Here is a 15,093-nt window from a genome sequence, read left to right on the forward strand (position 1 = left end):
AGAATAAAGGTTTTATTTAATAAAAATCTTATAAATATTTTTTTTTTTATTTATTAATGATTAAAATTTACATTTTAAAAAAAATTTACAGAAAAAAATTATTATTATGAATCTGAAAAAACACACAAAGTATTGGTGACACTACAGTATGGGATTAAAAAAGAAAAAGACGAAAAAGGCAAAGAAAACTATAAACTTTATAGCATCAGTGCGAAAGGCACGAAATGCCTTGTTTCTAAACAGACCAGTATTAAACTGGTCAAAACCAGTATTAAACAGACCTGTTTCTAAACAGACCAGTATTAAACCGGTCAAAACCAGTATTAAACAGACCTGTTTCTAAACAGACCTATTATTTCAAGTTACTCCATCAGTCAGTTCACAACCGATACAGTTTTTTTTTTGATAAACATGTTTAAATGTGAATATTGTGATCTCATATTTTCTCGGAAATTTAATAAAAATAGACACATTCAGCGTTGTCACGCCTCTGATTTCAACAATGCTATTCAAAATATACATAATGATAAAGATTGTTCTATTGCTGAATCTAGTAAAAGAAAACGAACATTGAGCAATTCTTCAAAGAGTTCGGAATCTATCGTTGCTAAAACTTCAAAGTTAAAACCAAATGATGATGAATCATATGATGATATTTCATTTAATGAATCAGAGAGTAGCAATCAAAGGTTTAATCTGGAAATGAGTAGTGATAGAAGCAAATTGGATAATTCACAAACTAAACAATACAAGGAATATGAATCAGCTATGAATAGTAAGAGTGTCCTAGAGGTTGATGAAAATATTTCTTATTATAATGTTGATCCCAATGTATTAATTGATACATTAAGAAGTCTATATTCTACAGATGTTGGAAAAGAAATACTGTCTATAATTCATCACTTGCGAAAAACAAATATAATTAAATAACAAGTTGATATTAACTTTTAACATAAAATTAGTAATTTCTTATTAAAAATCATTTATGTATTTTGTTTTAATCTAAAATTGTAATTTTTTTTTAAATAAAATTTTTTTTTATCTAATCTGTAGTACAAGTTGATTTATTATTATTCCTTATAAAGAGCTTATTATCTAGGTTGATTGCTGATGCTTGTTAGGTTATTAAGCGCTGTTTATCAACTGTATAGGTCATTTAATTTGTGATCTTTCATGTGATAACATGCTTCAGACAACGAAACAGCTAGCTAAGTTGAGAGATATTATACAGAAAAAGTATAACGCACTCAAAGCTGATGAACAAACAGCGACCATTTCATTAGAAAAAGCATTTAAGCCCATCACTGATCCGTTGAATAAGCTAGTAGAAAAACAAGAGAACAAAAATGATTTTACTCGAATTAATATAAAACGCAAGATGGAAGATGATACATTAGAAGACAATAAAGATGAACTATTAAATTATACGCCAATGAAGGCTCGAAAATTATTTGAAGATACTCCAGTAGTCACAAAACAAAATCTATCAGACACCTATGAGGATGATGCATTACACACTCCTGATGTTGTATTTAGGGAGATTATAAAATCACCAGAGAATAATCAGCATGCACTTCAGCATTTTACAAAGACTTATGGAGATATGGCCGGTAAATACATTTATTTTATATTATCGAATAAAGATGATAAGCTTATCGATAATATTTACGGATTACGTTATGATAATGCTGCTGATAGATTATATGTAGGTAATTCAGTGGTTCACATTAAGCATAACGATATACAAGTCAACGAAAAATGGTACGACGGGACATCAGGTTTATATGAGCTTTTAGTAAAACAGATACCAAAACATTATTCAGAGCAAGACATGCGTAACTATTTAGAAATTGTAACATCAACAAACGCTTATAGACGGAATTATGACTCTCGGGGTCAAATTCAAGGAACTAGAGGTTTAAAGTATAAAAAAATCATTAAGAAACATCTATACCCATCGGCTCCTGCTTCTGGTAGCGGTCTAACATTATCACGAGTAACTAATAATCCCATAGATTATGTGTACTGGAATACAATCGACGAACTTTGCGACAGATTACGGCTGTTATGCGCATCACGTGACGCGGGAAATTTCAGCCACCAAAATGAGATAAATAGTTTGATACAAGAGTTAAGGGAAGAAAACATAATATACTGAAAACCGGACCTGTTTCTAAACAGACCAGTATTAAACCGATCAAAACCAGTATTAAACCGGTCAAAAACAGTATTAAACAGACCTGTTTAGATACAGACCTGTTTAGATGCAGATCTGTTTAGATACTGACCTGTTTAGTTACAGACCTGTTTAGATACAGACCTGTTTAGAAACAGACCTGTTAAGATACAGACCTGTTTAGATACAGACCTGTTTAGTATTATCGGAGTAATTTGGAGTAATTTGGAGTAATATCGGAGTAATTTGGAGTAATATCGGAGTAATATCGGAGTAATTTGGAGTAATATCGGAGTAATTTGGAGTAATTTTTCCCAACCCCAGGTATTAGTGTAGAAGATGTTTGTGAATCAATATGAATTCTGATTCAAAATAATGATAATTTACCTTAAATGATGATGGATCCAAAGTTAAAGTCCGGTGGTTAGGGTTCGACTCTTTACATGATTCATATATTGATAAAAAAAGTCTTATTTCATAGTGGACCGCTTTTGTGAACATATTTGTGTTTTATAAAAAATAAAAAATAAAAAATATCACATTGTAAAAATATTTTTTTTATTGTAAAATTTTATCTATAACATATAAAAACAGAGTTGTATTATAATAATATTTAAAAAATATATATTTATAAATTATCGAAAATACATTATAATTATTATTCTGAAAAGTGTCCATTGTCATCATCATCATCATCATCATCATCATTATCTTTCTTCATAAGATAATTTTCAATTATTTCTTTCACTTGAACATAGTCGGATAACTCGTCTGATGTAAATACACTGTAGTAAGATTGTTCAAAAATGGATAGTCCTACAATTCCATCTTTTTGTCCAGAGTGGATATTTTTTAAAATCCAGTTCCAAATTTGTTTGTCTTCATCGTCTGACGATGGGGAAAATTTCACTTCTAAGTCCATTTGTTCTACCTTATCAATAAGGTAGTTTAAAGTTTCCGGTCGACCACATTTAATTGCCATATTAACTAATGTTTTAAAATACTTTGTTAACACATTGTTTATAGTACTTAAACTACAATTTTCTTTAATCATATTAACAATACAGTTGTTATCACTAGTATGATTACCAAAGTCTTGCATTTTGTATGTTTAAACTAACACTAAATTGTTTTCTACAATAATTCTACCTAACTATCAGTTTTTTGACACCCCCACCACTACTCTATCAATTGTTCATGCGCACTACTCTATCAATTGTTTGTACACCTATCACAATACCGAACCACTTTGAGGATCACAACAACAACAGCAGGATACATTTCTGAAACAACAGCAAAAATTAGCTAAATATTAAAAACATAAAATATAAAATACTTACACTCAACAAATAATGCTATAGTGGCCCCATGGTTTTGTTTCACATGAATTGTGAGTAATGTATCGTTTTTGGTCAAACGGTGATAAGCCCACTTTCTGCTGTTTGATGGTATGTAAGCGGTGTCGCTTGGATTGGATGCTTTGCTGAACACGGTAAAAGTTACGGTTCTCAAGCAAACACCGCTTATAGTCCTCAAAAGTAAGTTTTCGGATAGCTGACTTCTTGAGACCCTTGGATCGTTTAGTCTCTTTTTTATTTTGCACCCGAATAGCATACATTTTGCTACGTAATCCGACAAATTCCAGCATAACATCACCATTATTTTCATCGGACATTAAACCCTTGACTTTCTTATTACGTAGTGGCATACCATAGATGTTGTCGGGTGCATAGTCAGCCGTATCAAAACGATTAATATCCTGTTTCATGACCTCATAGACGTCAGTATTTCTCACGCTATAAATTAGACTATCGGTGTCTGTGTATAATAACCTGACATTTGTGGGGTTGTACCGTTGGTACATGTAGTTGTAGTGGAAGTCATACACAAACGTTTTCGATATGTCTAAAATTGTGAAGCCTATGTAGATGGGTTTGTTGAAACGTATCTGTGATTTTTTCATTTCAACAATACTGACGTCATTGTCGAGCACCATCATACTGTGAAAATTGGGTTTGGCAATTAATTTCTTCACACCATGTTTTCCATCCCAATTTTTTCTTATGTACACAACCCGATGTTTCCTCACATTCTCCATGGTTTTACCGAAGATGGCATTAATCATGAGTTTGAATAATGCTTTTTCAAACTCATTTGAGGCGTTCTTGCGCATCTCGGTATTGAAATCAATATATGGTTTCAACCATGCAGATTGATCGAATTGTAACACACGGTGGTATTTTGTTACCTTAACACCGAGTTGTGTATACAGTTTTAAATTCCTGTAGTGCACGACATAGTTGGTCTTATTGTAAAGGGTTGACAGAAGATATTTTTGTTTTGATCCAGGTGGTTTCGTTGTCTCCGGACATGGCGGTAAATCGCTAAAGTTATCATGTAGATGTTGGGGTATTTCAAGGTCTACTTCTAAAATGTACCCGACTGGTGAATCATCTGCAACATCCTCGATGTTTGGTGTGTCGACCCACTTAAAATTTCCTGTTGGTAGGTATCCACACATTGCTGCACCATATAGGTTCACCACATCGTAATACATAAGGTAGACATCTTCTTGAGTTTTATCATACCCCTCTTCCATGTACTTATTGTTTGCCTTAGCATAGCGATTAGAACATTGACTTACACCGCCTCTGATTCCTTTCTCGATAAACAACAAGTCATCAATATCCGTGAACAATTCCAATTTGATATTGGTGTATTTCAACATGGCGCTCCACGTATAGCCAGGAAGTGTGTAATAGTGACTAGGATCGAGACTATAGCTATGAATACAAGTGTTACGGAAATTTTCAAAAATATCCGCAAGTAGTAACACATCAGTTTTCATATACAGGTCAGAATAATCACCTAGTGTATGTAAATTGAATGTGTTCCATACCTGTATCGCATGGTTATAATCCTCATCCGTTATGTGTTCATCTGTTAACACACTGTAGAACGCCTCCTTTGGTGGTAATTTTGTCTCTTGGAGACGTGCCCAGCTACTCATGTATTCATATGGAAATACACCTTTTCTCGTTAGCAATTGAAATTGTTCATCATTACTGACCTATAAAAAATTAAAAAACAAATTACAACCCTGTATTAAAAATTAATTATTTTTTATCATTTACCTCTTTATGTAAAATGGATTTTTTATCATTATCTAAATATGAGGCCAGATTTTCCAACTTGTCTGCGAGAAATCGGAAGGAATCAATGAATCTTAATTGAATGTCCGAGACGTGCTTTGTGAAACTGATGTACTTTTCTTTGTTGATGGGCAACACATCAACTTGACCGTCGATTTCCGTCAGCAGAGCTTCAATAATAAAATGCGAATCGTATCCACTTAAGTTGTGCATCACAACAGGTATCACCCTTGAATCTTGATAATGCAGATTACAAAATTGGTGTGCTGCTCCACGGTAGATACCTAAAATAGATTAATATAAAATTAGATGAAATTAAAAAATAATAAATAACCTGCATTACCTGTGCGATGTGAATGGTCGCGAACACGTATGGAATTGGATACGAAATCTTTACCACAAATGTGACACTTCTCTGCTGACATAAAATCCAGTTCTTGTTCGACGGTGAGCGGATACATTGGTTTAACGTGTTTTATTTTTTGCTCTAATGAGTACGCTACTTGTTCCAGTTCATGAACAAACCACTTGACACAATCAGCACCACGGTATGCCTTATAAAACGATTGGTTGGGATCATGGGTACAATGAACATAGTAACCTACACTGTAGGGTACATGTTTTTGAATATTTTTTGTATAAGACCCATGATCCATTTCCATGTCTTCATGATGTTGTGGTACCAATAGTGCCTCAAAGTCAGCGTACACCATATACTCAACACGTTCCTTGCTGTTGAAATCTTTGAACTCAACGAACCGCTCGTCATCAGTTTCAGGCATTCGTACCCGCACCGCTTCTTTTTCACCACAATTTACTGAATGCTGTTGGAGTTTGACTTCTGTAGCAAAATAGTTGAGACATCGATCACATAAATAAATTTTACCTACGTGTTTTGTTACACCCGATCGACTCAACTTTGCTAAATTTTTTATCCAGCAAAAGTGGTGACTGTTCCCATTCTCCACAGCCAATAGATGAATTTTCTTCCCCGCAGTGTTCGAACTAACGCGTACAGGGAAAATTTCCAAACCATGTATAAACGTATCTTTGTAGCCGTACACGTTAATCGATAAATGCGGGTTCATCTTTTCAAATTTATTAATTTGATCCAGAGACATGGGAAACTTTAATCCATCATATTTTAAATGATATTTATAGTGCGGGTACTTATTTAAACGTTGAGGATCCTTTTCAACCGGGTAAAGTGCTGACATTATCGACCATAAAAAGCAATGTTGGTCATCATTCCGGACATTAATCACAGCTTTTCTACATTTAATTGCAGATGGTAGTTCGCAAAATGTTCCAGCTGTGATCGGAGAGTACTTATTCATGTGGACTCGAATATTTATGATCATGTCAAGAGCCCAACCGCTATCGCGTTCCTGGAATTCTTCCAATTTTTTCAACAAATAGTTTTTGACATGATCAATGTACCACTCCTGCATGTCCGTTGTCAGATACATTTCCTTGGCCGGCGTTATAAAAGTTTTCAAATCCTCCTCTTTGGTGGTGGGCTTAATGAAATTGCCCGTGAACATAATATACACCTGAAATAAAATCTCATTAGACTATTTAAATTATAAATCTTAAATTTTACTTACCTTGAGGGGATGATTCACTAGCTCACGCCGAACGTGTCTTCTAAACATTGGAAATGCCCGGTTGAAAAATATATTTGGATCTTTATAATCCAAATTTGTAATCATACCAGTCTTCACCCTGCCCTGGTGGTGGGTTTCAATTGTCTCCCAGATTAGATGTCGATTTTGTTTTTTGGTGACTCCACCACCTTGTTTAACTAAATCTAATCGCAGTCGGTGAAGTTGCCGCTGGTATGATTTACAAAGTCCAATATTAGCTTCAAGACGCAGAGGATTTTCTTTCTTTAACATCAACATCTTTTTGAATAAGCGGATGTTCTGCTTATTAAGTATCATCCATCGCTCAGCTTCCTCCACCGTCTTGATGAGCCTCAACGCTCTCTCCACTTTCTTCATCATATCAGTGCTACCACCTTGAGGTTCCGCGTTTAGCGTTTGCATAACATTTTGTTCGTAGGTGTCCATCTTTCAAAAAAATTATATTTAAGTTTCACAATATTATTTAAAAAATTTTACACTTACCGTTATATTTTCAAATACTAAGCAAAATATACGTTACCGAACGTTCAACACTAAAGTTAACTTACAACTGAGTAATATTTGTTTTTTGTATAAAATATATAGACTAAGTTTAGAATAATAAATATACCAAAAACAAAATAATAATGATAATAATAATAATAATAATAAGAAAAAACTAACTGAAGCAAAGGTGAATTTCAAAAGAGATACTTCAACAGCTACGTACATCACTTTTTATAGCATTATCCCCACCACTAAAAAAGTTGTAATTTGATATTTTTATAATCGTAATTCAAACTAATTATTTTTTCTTGGAATTCAGACAAGTTTAAACATGTTCAAACAAGTTTGAACATGTTCAAACAAGTTTGAACTTGTAGCAGGATGATGATATCATATTTTTCAAGGTCAAATCTATTTCAACATATTCTTGAGAATAGCTGACACGTGTAAAATTATTTTAAGATCAAAGTCCATTCAAACAAGTTTGAACATGTATTTTTATTATGTAAATTTCAAGTGTCATATTACATTGCTTAATCATAAAAAAATATTAACATCCGGTCACGTGTTTTGACACATGTAAAATTATTTCAAACAAGTTTGAACTTGTTACAAGATGATGATATCATATTTTTCAAGGTCAAATTAACATATTCTTGAAAATTGCTGACACGTGTAAAATTATTTTAAGATCAAAGTCCATTCAAACAAGTTTGAACATGTATTTTTATTATGTAAATTTCAAGTGTCATATTACATTGCTTAATCATAAAAAAATATTAACATCCGGTCACGTGTTTTGACACATGTAAAATTATTTCAAACAACCCCACCACTAAAAAAGTTGTAATTTGATATTTTTATAATCGTAATTCAAACTAATTATTTTTTCTTGGAATTCAGACAAGTTTAAACAAGTTCAAACAAGTTTAAACATGTATTTTTATTATGTAAATTTCAAGTGTCATATTATATTGCTGATTCAATAAAAAAATATTAACATCCGGTCACGTATCTTGAATTTTATCATGTATACTTAAAGTGTCAAATTACAATATTTTTCAAGGTTAGATGATATCTATTTCAACATATTCTTGAAAATTGCTGACTCATAATATTCTTTTCTTGGAATTCAGATTTGCAAATTATTATCTAACACGTTCAAGTGTCATATTACATTGCTTAATCATAAAAAAATATTAGCATCCGGTCACGTGTTTTGACACATGTAAAATTATTTCAAACAAGTTTGAACTTGTAACAAGATGATGATATCATATTTTTCAAGGTTAAATTAACATATTCTTGAAAATTGCTGATACGTGTGAAATTATTTTAAGATCAAAGTCCATTCAAACAAGTTTGAACATGTATTTTTATTATGTAAATTTCAAGTGTCATATTACATTGCTTAATCATAAAAAAATATTAACATCCGGTCACGTATCTTGAATTTTATCATGTATATTTAAAGTGTCAAATTACAATATTTTTCAAGGTCAAATTAACATATTCTTGAAAATTGCTGACTAATGTCAACGTCCCGCCCCCCGTTCACTCTCCGTCAAGCGCCACTATTGGTCAAAGCCAATGACGTCACCTGGTAATTTCCCGTTTATGCTTAGGCAGCCATTCCTCCCCACCAATTCAACCACACCTCCCGACGCCATCTTGATTTTTACAGTGCTACTATTGGTCAAAGCCAATGACGTCATCAATGCTTAGGCAGCCATTATTCCCCAACACCACACCTCCCGACGCCATCTTGATTTACTATTGAAAGTGGGCTCGATTATCTCATCTAACGTCCAATTCCCGCCCCCTTTAACCCCCACTTCCAAAACCACGCCCACCACTTTAAGCCCCACTTCCGCCAAGAAACACACTAACGCTCTGTCAGCCACGCCCCACCACCCCTCCCAACGCCATCTTGATTTTTACAGCGCTACTATTGGTCAATGACGTCATCTATCCCCTCCAACTTCCGAGGTTTCCAACATTCACCTAGGTTTGCCCTTTTTTGAAAAGTGTACCATTCTTTTGCGCCAGAACATACATGACTCTTCTACTGATAATGACGTCAGTATTGTAGAGCTGAAAAAGACTGAAATATTTTTAAACAAACCAATCTATGTAGGCTTCAGTATTTTGGATGTATCGAAGACGTATGTGTATGATTTTCATTATAATTACATGTACCCTCGATACGGTCGTGAAAATGTTAAGCTTTTATACACAGATACCGACAGTTTAGTTTATGACATATCAAATATTTCGGTCTATGACGTCATGAGGCAGGATATTGATCGCTTTGATACTGCTGACTTCGCACCTGATAACATCTATAAAATACCGCTTCGTAATAAGAAAGTAAAAGGTTTAATGTCTGATGAAAACAACGGTGAAGTAATGTTGGAATTTGTTGGATTGCGAAGTAAGATGTATACAGTTCGGGTGCAAAACAAGGCAGAGACGAAAAAATCAAAAGGTCTCAAGAAATCAGCAATTCAAAAGCTTACTTTTGATGATTATAAAAAATGTTTGATAGAGAATCGGAAATCATATAATCATCAACAAAGCATTCGATCGAAGCGCCACAAAATTCATACCATCAAACAGCAGAAAGTGGGCTTATCACCATTTGACCAAAAACGATACATTACTCACAATTCATGTGAAACAAAACCATGGGGCCACTATAGCATTATTTGTTGAGTGTAAGTATTTTATATTTTATGTTTTTAATATTTAGCTAATTTTTGCTGTTGTTTCAGAAATGTGTCCTGCTGTTGTTGTTGTGATGATCCTCAAAGTGGTTCGGTATTGTGATAGGTGTACAAACAATTGATATAGTAGTGCGCATGAACAATTGATAGAGTAGTGGTGGGGGTGTCAAAAAATTTATAGTTAGGTTGAATTATTATAGAAAACAATTTAGTGTTAGTTTAAACATACAAAATGCAAGACTTTGGTAATCATAATAGTGATAACAACTGCATTGTTAATATGATTAAAGATAATTGTAGTTTAAGTACTATAAACAATGTGTTAACAAAGTATTTTAAAACATTGGTTAATATGGCAATTAAATGTGGTCGACCGGAAACTTTAAACTACCTTATTGATAAGGTAGAACAAATGGGCTTAGAAGTGAAATTTTCCCCATCGTCAGATGATGAAGACAAACAAAATTGGAACTGGATTTTAAAAAATATCCGCTCTGGACAAAATGATGGAATTGTAGGACTATCCATTTTTGAACAATCTTACTACAGTGTATTTACATCAGACTATGTTCAAGTGAAAGAAATAATTGAAAATTATCTTATGAAGAAAGATAATGATGATGATGACAATGGACACTTTTCAGAATAATAATTATAATGTATTTTCGATAATTTATAAATATATATTTTTTAAATATTATTATAATACAACTCTGTTTTTATATGTTTCAGAATAATAATTATAATGTATTTTCGATAATTTATAAATATATATATTTTTTTTTTTTTTTTAATATTATTATAATACAACACTGTCTTTTAAAATAAGAAACTTACAATAAAAATAATATTTTTACAATGTGATATTTTTTATTTTTTTTTTATAAAACACAAATATGTTCACAAAAGCGGTCCACTATGACAAAAATTTTTTGTTACAAGTATGTTCATAAAAACGGTCCACTATAAAATAAGACTTTTTTGTCAATATATGAATCGTGTAAAGTGTCGAACACTAACCACCTGGCTTTAACGTTGGATCCACGTTTAGCTAAGACCTTTTCCATTAAATAAATGTTTGGATCGTGAACTTTTTGTAATTCTTCGGCATAGAAACCACCCTTTATATCTTCGTTGCTGTTATCCTTCAATAAATATACAGGTCTGTATCTAAACAGGTCTGTATGTAAACAGGCCTGTTTAATACTGGTTTTAACCTGTTTAATACTGGTTTTGACCTGTTTAATACTGGTTTGAACCTGTTTAATACTGGTTTTAACCTGTTTAATACTGGTCTGTATCTGTTTAATACTGGTTTTGACCTGTTTAATACTGGATTTAACCTGTTTAATACTGGTCTGTATCTGTTTAATACTGGTTTTAACCTGTTTAATACTGGTTTTGACCTGTTTAATACTGGTTTTAACCTGTTTAATACTGGTCTGTATCTCTTTAATACTGGTTTTGACTAGTTTAATACTGGTCTGTATCTGTTTAATACTGGTCTGTATCTGTTTAATACTGGTTTTGACCTGTTTAATACTGGTTTGTATCTGTTTAATACTGGTCTGTATCTGTTTAATACTGGTTTTAACCTGTTTAAAACCGGTTTTGACCTGTTTAATACTGGTCTGTATCTGTTTAATACTGGTTTGTATCTGTTTAATACTGGTCTGTATCTGTTTAATACTGGTTTTAACCTGTTTAATACCGGTCTGTATCTGTTTAATACTGGTTTTAACCTGTTTAATACTGGTTTTAACCTGTTTAATACTGGTTTTAACCTGTTTAATACTGGTCTGTACCTGTTTAATACTGGTTTTAACCTGTTTAATACTGGTCTGTATCTGTTTAATACTGGTTTTAACCTGTTTAATACTGGTCTGTATCTGTTTAATACTGGTTTTGACCTGTTTAATACTGGTCTGTATCTGTTTAATACTGGTTTTAACCTGTTTAATACTGGTTTTAACCTGTTTAATACTGGTCTGTATCTGTTTAATACTGGTTTTAACCTGTTTAATACTTGTCTGTATCTGTTTAATACTGGTTTTGACCAGTTTAATACTGGTCTGTATCTGTTTAATACTGGTCTGTATCTGTTTAATACTGGTTTTAACCTGTTTAATACTGGTCTGTATCTGTTTAATACTGGTTTTGACCTGTGAATTCTAAAAAATGTGTTGGTGTAGTTTTTTAAACGAAAAATGAATTCAATAAAAGGAAATATAAATTAAACAATTAATTATTAAAATTTCAAAAACTTTATTAAAATATACAAATTTTATGTAGAAAATATTTATTTTAAATAAATGGTAATAATGATATACAAATGTTTTTTTCGTTAAATTTTTTATACATATTTTCAGCATTTTCTAAAGCACACATAGTATTGGAATATTTGTGATTTGTACATCTTCAACTTGAGTAATTATTTTTTAATTGCTTCAATGTTTCATAACATTTAATATCTTCAAAGTTGTATATTTCTCCATCAGTATATTCTTCAACCCATTTTAGTTTTTCTAATCCTTTTACGATGATCACATCAAAATTTTTTAAAACGTTTCTTATCAACTGTTTACGTTCACTGTATGCGCAGTGTCCATCTATCCAACTTATTCCATGATAAAATTGACTTAGATACCGCACTTGTTTTTGAATATTTAAAGTTAAACTTGACAATGGTTCCGGTGATTTGAAAATAAAATGTTCAACATAATTTGTAGAAACCATAGCAAATTCTTTAATAATAAATTTGTTTTTTTGATTTTTAAATCCTTGTACATCTACAAAACAAGTCATAATATATTTTGTTTTAAATTTCTATTTGCAATTGGTACCGGAGGGACACTGCTCTCTTCTGCAGACAAATTTATAATGATGATAACACAATTAGTACTTTTTTACTTCATTCGTTATCGGATTGTATTCTACAACTCGATCATGTAAGATCAAACAAAATGCTGATGTATTCTCTGGTATATTTTGCAAGCATTTCAATTCTAACCTAACATCTACAGGTCCATTTTTTATATTTTCAGCTTGATGTGAACAATCCAAAACATTATTCAGAGCAAGACATGCGCAACTATTTAAAAATTGTAACATCAACAAACGCTAATAGACTCTCAGGGTCAAATTATGACTCTCAGGGCCAAATTAACATATTTATTGAAGGATTACAACAACGAAGGTATAAAGGGTGGTTTCTATGCCGAAGAATTACAAAAAGTTAAGAATTACAAAACGATCCAAACATTTATTTAGTGGAAAAGGTCTTAGCTAAACGTGGATCCAAAGTTAGAGTCCGGTGGTTAGGGTTCGACTCTTTACATGATTCATATATTGATAAAAAAGTCTCCTTTTATAGTGGAACGTTTTTGCGAACATACTTGTAACAAAAAAAATTTTGTCATAATGGACCGCTTTTGTGAACATATTTGTGATTTATATGAAATAAAAAATATCACATTGCAAAAATATTATTTTTATTGTAAGTTTCTTATTTAAAAAAACAGTGTTGTATTATAAATATTTAAAAATAAAAATACATAGATTTTATAAAATGATTTTTTATTATGTAAATTTCTGATATATTTAACACAAAACGTCTGTTGTATTAGAATTACCCATGGGATTAATTCGCTTGGTTGATCAGGCTCTATTTGTTCAACATTGGGTTGATCTGGTTGCTATGGAAATCACTTTTTATAGCATTATCCCCACCACTAAAAAAGTTGTAATTTGATATTTTTATAATCGTAATTCAAACTAATTATTTTTTCTTGGAATTCAGACAAGTTTAAACAAGTTCAAACAAGTTTAAACATGTATTTTTATTATGTAAATTTCAAGTGTCATATTATATTGCTGATTCAATAAAAAAATATTAACATCCGGTCACGTATCTTGAATTTTATCGTGTATACTTAAAGTGTCAAATTACAATATTTTTCAAGGTTAGATGATATCTATTTCAACATATTCTTGAAAATTGCAGACTCATAATATTCTTTTCTTGGAATTCAGATTTGCAAATTATTATCTAACACGTTCAAGTGTCATATTACATTGCTTAATCATAAAAAAAAAAAAATTAACATTCGGTCACGTGTTTTGACACATGTAAAATTATTTCAAACAAGTTTGAACTTGTAACAAGATGATGATATCATATTTTTCAAGGTCAAATCTATTTCAACATATTCTTGAGAATTGCTGACACGTGTAAAATTATTTTAAGATCAAAGTCCATTCAAACAAGTTTGAACATGTATTTTTATTATGTAAATTTCAAGTGTCATATTACATTGCTTAATCATAAAAAAATATTAACATCCGGTCACGTGTAAAATTATTTCAAACAAGTTTGAACTTGTAACAGGATGATGATATCATATTTTTCAAGGTCAAATTAACATATTCTTGAAAATTGCTGACTAATGTCAACGTCCCGCCCCCCGTTCACTCGCCGTCAAGCACCACTATTGGTCAAAGCCAATGACGTCATCAATGCTTAGGCAGCCATTATTCTCCTCCACCACACCTCCCGACGCCATCTTAATTTACTATTGGCCAATGCCGAGGTTTCCAACATTCACCTAGGTTTGCCCTTACGTCCCGCCTCCTGTTCACTCTCCGCCACTATTGGTTAAAGCCAACCCCCCCGTTTAGCCATTCCTCACCCCACCACACCTCCCAACGCCATCTTGATTTTTACAGCGCTACTATTGGTCAAAGCCAATGACGTCCCCCCTCCAACTTCGCATTCAACCGAGGTTTGCCCTTTTTGGAAAAGTGTACCATCCAACTGGGCTGAAAGTGGGCTCGATTATCTCATCTAACGTCCAATTCCCGCCCCCTTTAACCCCCACTTCCAAAACCACGCCCACCACTTTAAGCCC

General features: G+C 32.3%; 2 protein-coding genes across 2 annotated transcripts; both read right to left on the minus strand.

Moving 5' to 3' along the window:
• Positions 1 to 4,155: 4,155 nt before the first annotated feature.
• On the minus strand, positions 4,156 to 6,416 carry LOC123302811. Its single transcript, XM_044885902.1, has 4 exons — positions 5,672 to 6,416; positions 5,311 to 5,612; positions 4,602 to 5,246; positions 4,156 to 4,176 (listed from the first exon to the last, which is right to left on the minus strand). Exons 1-4 carry the CDS (start codon positions 6,414 to 6,416, stop codon positions 4,156 to 4,158), a joined length of 1,713 nt encoding a protein of 570 aa, XP_044741837.1.
• A 289-nt stretch (positions 6,417 to 6,705) lies between these two features.
• LOC123302812 lies at positions 6,706 to 7,400 on the minus strand. The gene is made up of 3 exons (XM_044885903.1): positions 6,936 to 7,400; positions 6,811 to 6,881; positions 6,706 to 6,724 (listed from the first exon to the last, which is right to left on the minus strand). The coding sequence occupies exons 1-3, from the start codon at positions 7,398 to 7,400 to the stop codon at positions 6,706 to 6,708; spliced, it is 555 nt and encodes a 184-aa protein (XP_044741838.1).
• Between the last annotated feature and the right edge of the window lie 7,693 nt (positions 7,401 to 15,093).

This window comes from Chrysoperla carnea, chromosome X (genome assembly GCF_905475395.1).
Source record: "Chrysoperla carnea chromosome X, inChrCarn1.1, whole genome shotgun sequence".
Lineage (NCBI taxonomy): Eukaryota > Metazoa > Arthropoda > Insecta > Neuroptera > Chrysopidae > Chrysoperla > Chrysoperla carnea.

Bases quoted from the DNA above. Each gene is read 5' to 3' on its own strand.
- LOC123302811 (XM_044885902.1), bottom strand. From the start codon at position 6,416: ATGAACCCGCATTTATCGATTAACGTGTACGGCTACAAAGATACGTTT. The intron at 5,247-5,310 runs GTAAATGATAAA...AATTTTTTATAG, and splicing joins AATCCATTTTACATAAAGAG to GTCAGTAATGATGAACAATT. The intron at 4,177-4,601 runs GTAGACCTTGAA...CAATTTTCACAG, and splicing joins CAGTCGGGTACATTTTAGAA to TATGATGGTGCTCGACAATG.
- LOC123302812 (XM_044885903.1), bottom strand. From the start codon at position 7,400: ATGGACACCTACGAACAAAATGTTATGCAAACGCTAAACGCGGAACCT. The intron at 6,882-6,935 runs GTAAGTAAAATT...ATTTTATTTCAG, and splicing joins TAGTGAATCATCCCCTCAAG to GTGTATATTATGTTCACGGG.